Source organism: Eptesicus fuscus, chromosome 4 (genome assembly GCF_027574615.1).
Source record: "Eptesicus fuscus isolate TK198812 chromosome 4, DD_ASM_mEF_20220401, whole genome shotgun sequence".
Classification (NCBI taxonomy): domain Eukaryota; kingdom Metazoa; phylum Chordata; class Mammalia; order Chiroptera; family Vespertilionidae; genus Eptesicus; species Eptesicus fuscus.
Genome location: NC_072476.1, coordinates 33,197,399 through 33,207,204, shown reverse-complemented (window position 1 = coordinate 33,207,204; position 9,806 = coordinate 33,197,399). Strand labels below are relative to the sequence as shown.

Here is a 9,806-nt window from a genome sequence, read left to right as displayed (position 1 = left end):
CAAAATTGGATTCTAGTCCTAGGCTGTTAGTTTTCTAAGTGACTTTAGGGAAGTCACTTTGCCCATCTGTATATATTGAGAGAAAATTGAAGTAAATTACCTGTAAGGTCCCTTCCAAGTTCTAACATCTATTATCTATTGCTAATATATCACTAAATTGGTAGGTGCACATAAATGGAATTTGTGCTTAACTAAGAATGTGACTTTCTTCTTATTTTCTTTAAAAATTTGTGCTTTGAAAACTATTTTAATGCCTATAATAGAGGCTAAATAAAAATTGTCTGTTTTGATACTTTACTTTTAAATTACATGAGGACTCGGTGAAGGCTATTCATGTACTTGAACTTTCCAAAGCCTTTTCAAAATCCATGGGAATCTCATAACAATCCAAGGTGACTTGCAGGGCAGGTAGTTGTAAACACTCTCATTTTACAGAGGTGGAAACAGGCCTATACTTACATTCTCATCCCTTTCAGGGGGGTTCATGGAAAGACTAGTATTGTTACCATTGCATAGTAAAGTCGCTAAAGCTGTCTTGGTTCATATCTCTACTCTGCAGTCCTAGGAATCACTTCCACTACTATAAAATGGAAGCAATGCTAGTACTTAACTTCATAGTATTTTCGTGAGAATTAAGTTAGTATGGAACTCAGTAAATATGAGTTATTACAGTGTCGTGCAGACCTGTAAAAAGTTCTACAAAAGCCCACTTTGGTGAGAAACTGCCTCAGCAAGACCCTTCTCACGGCATTCCCAGCTTCCCAAGGGCCCACAGCAGACCCATTCCTTCCTGCTCAGAGATTTCCAGAACTGCTGCCCCTTCCCTCGGCCTCCAGGAGGCCCAGTCCTGGGCGGGTCAGAATCTCCCCAGTGCCGACTCCCGGTGAGGGGCGTGGTCTCATAGGTCGGGGGCGTGGTCAAACAGAGAAGAGGGGCGTGGAGCTTCCCTTCCCAGTCTGGAGCCACCCAATCCGGGAGCGTAGGTCACGTGACCAGAGAGTGGTTTCACCCTCCCCTATGCCGATACCACCTCTTTCAGATCCAGGGGGGCTGTCTTACTCCTTTTCGGAAAGCAAAGCATTAATTTGGACCCGTTTTGCGTCGAAATAGTGTGGAGTAATAGCTTCGTTTTGACGGAGTCAATCTTTGCCCCTTAAATAGTATTTTCCGTTCCGGCCTCCCCCCACTAAGTAGTTGGTCTCGCCCAGCCGGGCCCTGGGCGCGGCGGCGACGGCCGCGTCACTGGCAGGCGGGATCCCTCCGCTCTGGGGAGAACAGCGCTGGGCGGTTGAGTTGGGGTGATTGAGGAAATCCATCCGCGTCGCCGCCGCTGCCGCCGCCTCCGCCGCGGAGGAAGACAGGACCTCCCGCGCTTCTCTAGCGACCCTTGGCAGAGTCCCACCGCCACAGGTACCTTACGCTGACAAAAGGAGTCCTCATACCCCCCAGCCCCAAATTCCCATGGGGGGGTGGGGACCTTTCTTCCTTCTGTCTCCCGGGTCTGGCCTCTTGGGAGCGGACGTAACTCCCCAGACCTCCCCTCCCTTCCTCTGGCCCTGTCGCTCCTAAACCCGGAAGGGGAACTGAGGACCCTCGCTCCCAATAATGCACGCCCTCCCTGCACCATTAGGCCCATTTTGCCTGACCCCAGATCCCATCCGGGCCCCGCTTGCCTCTTGATCCCTGAGAAGTTGGGGACAAATTCGGAGCTTCCTCTAGGCCCCGTTCCGCCCCCTTCCCCCTCCCCTCCCCCTGTTTGCCCCTGAGTAGCACCCCTCGTGTCCTCCCATTTCGGACCCCCGGTAGCATTCATCTTGCAAAACTCCAGAATCCTCAGAGAGTCAGGCAAGGCCGCGAGGCCACCCTTCCCTTCGCCACTCTCCTACCCTCGATTTGGGTTCTGCCTGCTTTCTGGCCCCATTAATCTGGAAGGGAGTCCTCGGCACCCCTTTCCCTTTACTAGTCCTAACCCCGAGCCTAGCTCCCGGGAGCCCCGGCCCCCTGCCCAGATTTCTTTTGGGCAAAATGGAGGTCGTGGGGGCCTGAGGGCCAGGCCAACAGCGCTTCGCAGCGCGGCACCGGCCTGCGCCTTTTAGCTGCAAGATCCGGGACCCTCCCTTGTCCCCTTCCCTTCGCCTTGCCGGGCTTGCGGGGGCGGGGGCACCACAATTTCTCCTTGTGACCCCGGCTGCTGTGTGCCCAGAATTCGGGGGCCCTGAGGGGGTCCTGGAGGTTGACGGGACTGAGGGCTGGGAGCATCGCCCCCGCCCCCAGCGGCTTCCTCCTGGTCGGCTTCCTTCTGCCCCGGGCCTCTGGCGTTGCCGTCCAGCCCGGGCTGCTGGCCGCTGGAAGGAAGGGGCTTTGTCAGGAGCTTGGGAGGTGGTGGGGGGCTTTGCTCCCTCCCCGCTTTTTCTGAGGGGCATCCCTGGGCACTGGCGTAGAAAGCTGAACTGACAGAGGGGAAATGTCAGTGGGGAAGAGGAACGCCCAGGTCTGGGGGAAGTGGGAGCAGGGTGGGGGACGCCCGGGTCGTCCGAGTGCAGGGTGCTTGGCCAGATCACACAGGTGTCCAAAAGGGGGGCGGGGGGACAGGACTCTGGGTCCTGGAGCGGAGCCAGCCAGGCCCCTGGGGCCCCAGTGACGAGCCCGCGGACTGGGATCCTGGGGTGTCGAGGGCGCAGGGCTGGGCTGCCCTGGGGCCGCCGCTCGCCGGCGCCGGAGAGAGAGCAGCTCCGCGCCTCAGGGCGGGAGACCTCTCTTCGGAGCCCTAATTACTTGTGAGCGGCTCCCGCGGGCTTTCCGCAGCGCGCCGGGGCGGGCGGCCTGGGCTCTGGAGGGAGCGGCGGCTTGAGGCTGCCCTCCCCGCCACCCTCGCCTCCACCTGCCGCGGGCGGGCAGCTAATGGGGTGCAGCCGGCCCAAGGATTATCCGGGGTGAGCCATCCCGAACCTATTAGTGCCCAGTCGGCTTTTCCCAAATCCTGTAAACAGCCACCCTGGCCGGTTCTGGGGAGGAGCAGGAGGCTGGGTCGGGCGGGGGCGATGGGGTCGGGGGTGGGGTCACCCACCCTACAGGTCTCTGCCTTGGATGCGGTTGTCTTGGCAACCAGGCTAGGGTGGGGACACTTCACCAATGAGATGCTCTCATTCCGGGTGACGGTTGCCTAGGCAACCCCACGAACAGCCCAGTTTACCCCTCTTGTCTTCATCTCCCCCCCCCCCCCACCTCCCAGTCTAAGCTTGGGGGGGGGTGTGCGGAGGGTGTGCGGCTTGTGGGGATGAATTTAAAGGGGCACCGCCCCTTTCAAAATGAGGTGCTAGTTGGGTGGTGCCTGTGTGGGCGGGGCAGACGCCTGGTCTGTTTTGCAGGGACTCTCCACCCCCTTCACCTCCCTTCCTCCCCCAGTTCCTGTCGCGGGAACCCGCCCGGGCTTCTGTCGGAGGGAGGGGTTTCCCCTGCGCTTCCTCTTGCACTTCCCGCTTCGTTTCCGGGGGGCGGGAGGAAGATTGGGGAAGTCAGCTATTCCTAGGCCACATCTCCAGTGGCAGAGGCCCCGGGTTCTGCTGCGGAGACCGAGGCCACCACCGCCGCCCTCTTTCCTTTCCGCCCAGCGTTCACTCCTTCCTGCGGGCTTCAACTCTGCCTTTCCCCCCTTCTTCCCCGTGGCCTCGGGCCTGACGTCTCCCTGCATCCCCCAGGCCTCGGGCCAGCGGCGAGGAGCTGCCTCCCCCAGCCCCCTTCCCGCGGCCCCCAGCCGCCCCCAACCCCGCCCCACGGGCCCGGCGCCATGAGTGAGCTGGAGCAACTGAGACAGGAGGCTGAGCAGCTCCGGAACCAGATCCGGGTGAGGGCCTGGCCGGCTGAGCTGCGGGTGGGGGACTGAATGGGCACGGCCTGGCGACTGTGTGTGTGTGTGTGTGTGTCTGTGTGTGTGTGTGTGCGCGTGCGCGCGCGCGCGTGTGCTGGATGGGGAGGGGGTGTTCTTTATGTGTGGGGGTGTACCCTAGCCCTTTACTGTCTTATCCTCTCCACTCCCCTGTCTCATGTGTTCTTTCCTCCCCCTCCTCCCCTCATCATCTGCCTCTCTCTGACTGGTTCTGCCATGTATTACAGGATGCCCGAAAAGCATGTGGGGATTCAACACTGACCCAGGTGAGATGAATCCAGTGCTGGACTTGGGGTTAAGGGAAGGAGCCAGGGTTTGAGGCATACTGCTTAGTGGGCTCTGCCTTCTGACCCTGGCTGCCTCCACCTCCAGATCACAGCTGGGCTGGACCCAGTGGGGAGAATCCAGATGAGGACACGGAGGACCCTCCGTGGGCACCTGGCAAAAATCTATGCGATGCACTGGGGGACAGACTCAAGGTGTGTGCGTGGTTGGGACTGGGTGCTAAGCTTTTGTGTTTGCCCTCGGGCTAAGTTTATAGCAGGCAGTTGGGGTAGTGGGGAGGGGCAGCCTTGCAGATCTAAGGAGATGAAAAGGATGCCCATGTTGCTGAGTATATTTGGGAAGACTGTGACTCCCAGGTATCCCGAGGGGATTGGAAAGAGGCCCATACTGACAGGAACTTCTGGACTGTTGCTGGGAGTTGTCTCAGAAGAGCCTCCCACCAGATGGGAGGCTGGTAAGAGTGTCCTTCCAGAGGGGGCTTCGCACCCTGACCCCTCTGTCTCTCCCTTGCCACTTTCTAACAGGCTGCTGGTCAGCGCCTCCCAGGATGGGAAGCTCATCATTTGGGACAGCTATACCACCAACAAGGTAGAGGTGATGCCTGAGGCTGGATGGGGCTGGGCTGCAGGCCCTGCCTGGTTTCTGACCCTGGGCACTGCCCCTCCTCCCTAGGTCCATGCCATCCCGCTACGTTCCTCCTGGGTTATGACCTGTGCCTACGCGCCCTCAGGGAACTTTGTAGCCTGTGGGGGGTTGGACAACATCTGCTCCATCTACAGCCTCAAGACCCGTGAGGGCAATGTCAGGGTCAGCCGGGAGCTGCCTGGCCATACTGGTAAGGGGGGCCTGGTAGGACATAGGTGCTGTTGGTGGGGGAGGGGCTGTGCTACCCTCCCTTAAAGACCTGGCTGACCAGCCTTTTTCCCCAGGGTACCTGTCCTGCTGCCGCTTCCTGGATGACAACCAAATCATCACCAGCTCTGGGGACACCACCTGGTGAGGCCCTGTCATCCGCACTTCCTGCCGAGGGGAACACTGCCTCAGTGCTTAGCATGTAGTACACACACCCTGAGCAAGTGAGGGCAGAGCTCTTATTCTGAACATCTAGCCTCCTCCTGTGGTGGTAAGGAGGAGACAAGAGTAGGCTTCTGTGATTCAGTGGCTCCTGATGCCCCTTCCTTGAAGACTGTCAGGGCTGTGCTCACGTGTTGGAGGGTTTGGGAGGCAAGAGTCCTCTCTGCCCTCCTCTCTGATCCCTTCCTTCTTCCTGTCACCTTCCTAGTGCCCTGTGGGACATTGAGACAGGCCAGCAGACAGTGGCTTTTGCTGGACACAGTGGGGATGTGATGTCCTTATCACTGGCCCCCGATGGCCGCACCTTTGTGTCAGGTGCCTGTGATGCCTCTATCAAGCTGTGGGATGTTCGGGATTCAATGTGCCGACAGACCTTCATTGGCCACGAATCCGACATCAATGCCGTGGCTGTAAGTTCTGGGCAGGCTGGCTGGCCCCTCTCTGCCAGGCTTCTGGCCCTGCTCTGTGCCCTTACTCCACTCTGGTTGTGTCCTGTAGTTCTTCCCCAACGGCTATGCCTTCACCACTGGCTCTGATGATGCCACGTGCCGCCTCTTCGACCTGCGGGCGGACCAGGAGCTCCTCATGTATTCCCATGACAACATCATTTGCGGCATCACCTCTGTTGCCTTCTCTCGCAGTGGCCGGCTGTTGCTTGCTGGCTACGATGACTTCAATTGCAACATCTGGGATGCCATGAAGGGCGACCGTGCAGGTGAGAGCTGGGTGCTGGGCTGAGATAGGCTAGGACAGGGAACCAGGCCAGATGAGTTCTGATGTACCCCTCCCTCACAGGTGTCCTCGCCGGCCATGACAACCGTGTGAGCTGCCTTGGGGTCACTGACGATGGCATGGCTGTGGCCACAGGCTCCTGGGACTCCTTCCTCAAGATCTGGAACTAATAGCCCCAACCCCAACTGGGCCCGGCCAGGAGGGGCCTTGCCCACGCCCACACTACAGGCCGGGAGCTTTGGGGCTGGGGCACATGAGCCTCCCTCCCCTGGCCATAGGGCCTTGGGTCCCTGCTCCCCTACCCAGGTTTGGTTCCTCCCGGGGCCCCCACTGTGGAAATAAAGATGGGAATAGAATGGGGGAAGAGGGGCAGAAAGCCCTCCTTCTTTAGCTGCCCTGGGGTCAGGGCCTCATCCCCCTGGAGGGTCAGAGGCAGGCGGTAGAAACTCCAGGGGCTTTTTTAAAACTGGTTTTATTTTAATTTTTATTATATTTTCAGTTTTTCCATAAAGGAACCAATTCCAACTCTGTACCTGGTCTCTCCTCTTGCTTGTGTCTTCCTTACTTTGGGGAGGGCATATCAGCTTGGGGGTAGGGGGCCCAAGTAAGGGGCCAGAGAGGAAATTTCACTCTTCCTCAGACCAAAGCTGGTCATAGGCAGGAATTTTTGCCCAGCAGGGTTGTGTGTTCCTCCTAAACACACACAGCCCTCCATTCTGACTGACCAACCACACCATGTCTGCAGTTCTTTTGAATTCCCAGCTCTGACTCTCCTTCCCCTACACCCTTTCCCCAAGAAAAGATGCAGAAGCTGAAGGGAACACACACCAAGTTTTATTGGGGGTAGTATTTACAGGGGCAGGTAGAAGAGGGAGGAGTAACAGGGTGGGGGAGACTTCGGGTACAAGGCAGACAAGGGGATACAGAAGGCCCTTGCACCTCACCCTAACCCCAGGAAGGGCCGGAGAGCAGCCAGGGCCCAGGAAGAGGGGCTGGGAAATAGCAATGGGGGGGAATGAGTCCCTGGGCTTTGGAGGGCTCAGGGGCTTGTAAACATTGACCACTCTCAGAAGGGGATAGGGTGGGAGAGGGTTCCCCCTACACTTCCTCACAGGGTTAAGGCCTCTCCAGGCTCAAAGTCTCTTTAGCTAAGGGGGAAGGGGAAGGAAGAGAGGGGAAGAGTGTTATCCCCCCTCCCCCTGCATTGGCTGCGGCAGGGGTGGGGGCAGTTACATTCAGTCACAACAGTACTCCCCCCACACCTCTAATGCCGCCAAATACTGGCGCAAGGAAAAGGGGAGCTGGGGGGCCAGCAGCAGCAAGACACTTCACCCTGGCCCATCACCCCCTTATTGCTTTAGAGAGAATATTGTCTTTTCACGGACGCTAACACTGTTGAAACCAGGGAGAAGCAGGTGGAGGGAGCCCCTCCACCCCTCAAGGCCAGCTTTATTCCCCCAACACTGACCCAGTTGCCACTTTGGTGCAAAAACAAATGAACAAACAAAAACAACCACCCCAAAACAAACAAAAACACGTGGTCTCTCTGGGGATGGATGGGGGAAAGGAACTGGGGCCGCTCCCCATTTCCCCAGGGCAGGAAGGAGAAATACATTCATGGAGGGGAGGCAGTGGCAGAATCCTGCCCTAATACTGCACTCTGAGCAGTGAGGTCAACAGGAGAAATTAGGTGAGAAACCCAAAAGATACAACAAACTTAAAACACACACACACACAAATGAAGACAAACCCAGGCAGGTGATTGGGAATAGGTCCATGAGCAGAAGGACCACTTCCCCCTGACTTAGGCGAAACAACACATCTATTCTTGACCCCCCACCCCCCAAACTTACCCAACATTAAAAATGTATCAGGGGAGTAGGGAGGGGAGAGGCCACTCACTCTCTCCAGTTTGGTCAATGGAGGGGTCAGAGCAGAGCTGGGTGGTCCACATCCCATAGCCAGCTGGCTGCAGGTGGAAAGCTCCCTTCTAACAGCCCCCACACTGCAACCTGAAGCCCCAAGCTGCCCACTCCCTTGGCCTCCTGGGCCCCTCTTCTCACCCCCTTCACAGGAGAAATAGTCATTAAGTGGTGCCTCTCTCCAGCCCAGGAGGAACTAGTTGTCCCACCTCACTCGAAGGGATGCAGCAGGGGCTTATGGCCCAAAGAATACATTCATGTGGCAAGGCAGGGAGCTGGGCTTTCAGCTTCACACCCAGTTCCCCTAATGGCAGTGGCGGAGGAAACCCCTCACCAGGGCCAGAGTGGAAGTTCTGCTGTCCTGACAGCCAGATGAGGTTGGCACTGGCTGGCCCTCTGCCATCTACCCCGTCAGCCACCTGGGGACGGGAGGTGGCCTGGCCCATTTGTGCAACTTTCCCCCAAAGCAGCAAAGCCAAGGGACTCCTTTAGCCCCGACCCCGGACACCTCTGCCACAGTCATAGCAATAAGGGGGCCTTTCACAGCAGTCCGGCCGGTGGGGCTGAGGGGACCTCGCTGTGCAAACTGCTGGCACCCCAGCTTCCAGTTACCTCAATGGCCCATCTGGCAGGGCAGGGAGGGTAAGTGCAGCCTTGGGGGCCAGGCAGGACAGATTGATGGGGCCATATCCCCACTGCCCAAAAATAACAGTGTGTTTTTTCTTTCAGCCTCCTAACTTTTTTTTTCTCGTTTTTCTTTTTTCTTAAAAAAACAACACAACCCAACAAAACAAAAAACTCTGGACCTTCCATTGTCACCCCCACAATCCCCAGAGGGGGAAGGGGTGCTTAGAGTCTAGTTTTTAACAATTTCGTCTCTCCTAACGTTTTCTTCAATTTTTAGATTTTTTTTAAAAGGAAAAAAAAAACCTTCCCCCCAAAACTATTAAAGTGCCTCGTGGTGGGTGAGTTAAGGTGCATCGTGTGGTTTGTAACAAGTGCTGGGGACCCTGCCCCTGCTTCCTCCTATGCTCCTTATTGGGAGCCTGCAAGCTGGGGACCCAAGAGTCCAAGCTGCTGCTGTTGCCCCTGGCCTACAGTCCAGGGGGGCTGGTGGGACGGGCTGGTCAGTAGTCATCCACGCTCTCGATCTCACCAGAAGGTCCATGCAGGGAGTACCCTGAAGCCGGAAGAAGCTGGGTTTGAGCTCTTTCACCCACAGGTGCCTGCTCCAAGCTGAGGAAGGAGCCTTACTGACCGCACCCCCAAAACATACCCAAGATGCTAGGGTCCGAGTGTAGCATTAGTGCCCTCCTCTTGGCCTTGCTGCCCTCCCCAGGGCCAAGTTTGGTGCTGTGGTTGGTCTGAAAGGCGGTCTGCAGAGAGCCGCTGCTCAACCACGCCTCCTGCCAGGCAGCAGAAAGGGAGAGGGAGTCAGGAGGGTGCTGGGCAACCTCATCCTCACCTGCAGGGGATGCGAAACCTCACCTGCTGCTGTTGCCGTTGTTGGCTGGCTTTCTGTTTAGCCCTCCGTTCCAGGAATTGTTTGGCAAATTCTTTGGCTTCCAGCGTGTCCCCCAGGCAGGAACGAATATAATCGTGGACATCATAGGGGGATTCCACCTCTTTGAGGATCGCTACAGCCATGGGCACTATAGGGCAGGATGGTGGCTGTCAGGGCCCACTTGATGCAGGTCTGGCACCTCTGGCCCAGCCCAGCCTCCCAGAGTCTGCCCCTATACCATCCAGGCTGCCCGTGGTGCTCAGTGTGTGCAGCATCTGCTCACACCACTGGGTGAAGCCATCCTGGGGCCTGGGAATGCCCTGTAACAGCTTCAGCAGCTTCTCTTCCTCCTCTGTCTTTTTGCGCACAGGCCGACCAGACAGGTGGCTATACGAGTCACTAG

The 9,806-nt window shown here is 57.4% G+C and overlaps 2 protein-coding genes across 3 annotated transcripts in view; one reads left to right on the top strand and one right to left on the bottom strand.

Annotated features, from left to right (window-relative positions):
- Positions 1 to 1,242: 1,242 nt before the first annotated feature.
- GNB2 (G protein subunit beta 2) lies at positions 1,243 to 6,509 on the top strand. Of its 2 annotated transcripts, none has more exons than XM_008141418.3 (10): positions 1,243 to 1,410; positions 3,699 to 3,844; positions 4,114 to 4,152; positions 4,259 to 4,365; positions 4,696 to 4,759; positions 4,844 to 5,006; positions 5,101 to 5,167; positions 5,454 to 5,655; positions 5,744 to 5,960; positions 6,041 to 6,509. In XM_008141418.3, the coding sequence occupies exons 2-10, from the start codon at positions 3,788 to 3,790 to the stop codon at positions 6,145 to 6,147; spliced, it is 1,023 nt and encodes a 340-aa protein (XP_008139640.1). In that variant the 5' UTR covers positions 1,243 to 1,410; positions 3,699 to 3,787; the 3' UTR covers positions 6,148 to 6,509. The 2 variants fall into 2 exon arrangements, with proteins under 2 accessions (XP_008139640.1, XP_054570862.1); XM_054714887.1 differs by having other exon boundaries at positions 3,612 to 3,844.
- A 280-nt stretch (positions 6,510 to 6,789) lies between these two features.
- GIGYF1 (GRB10 interacting GYF protein 1) overlaps positions 6,790 to 9,806 on the bottom strand; it is a 15,359-nt gene continuing 12,342 nt past the window's right edge. The window contains exons 26-29 of the mRNA XM_054714884.1: positions 9,642 to 9,802; positions 9,388 to 9,551; positions 9,176 to 9,305; positions 6,790 to 9,079 (exon numbers count right to left, since the gene is read on the bottom strand). Of these exons, the coding sequence (XP_054570859.1) occupies positions 9,027 to 9,079; positions 9,176 to 9,305; positions 9,388 to 9,551; positions 9,642 to 9,802 (508 nt within the window). The 3' untranslated portion in view covers positions 6,790 to 9,026. The remainder of the gene's footprint in view (positions 9,080 to 9,175; positions 9,306 to 9,387; positions 9,552 to 9,641; positions 9,803 to 9,806) is intronic.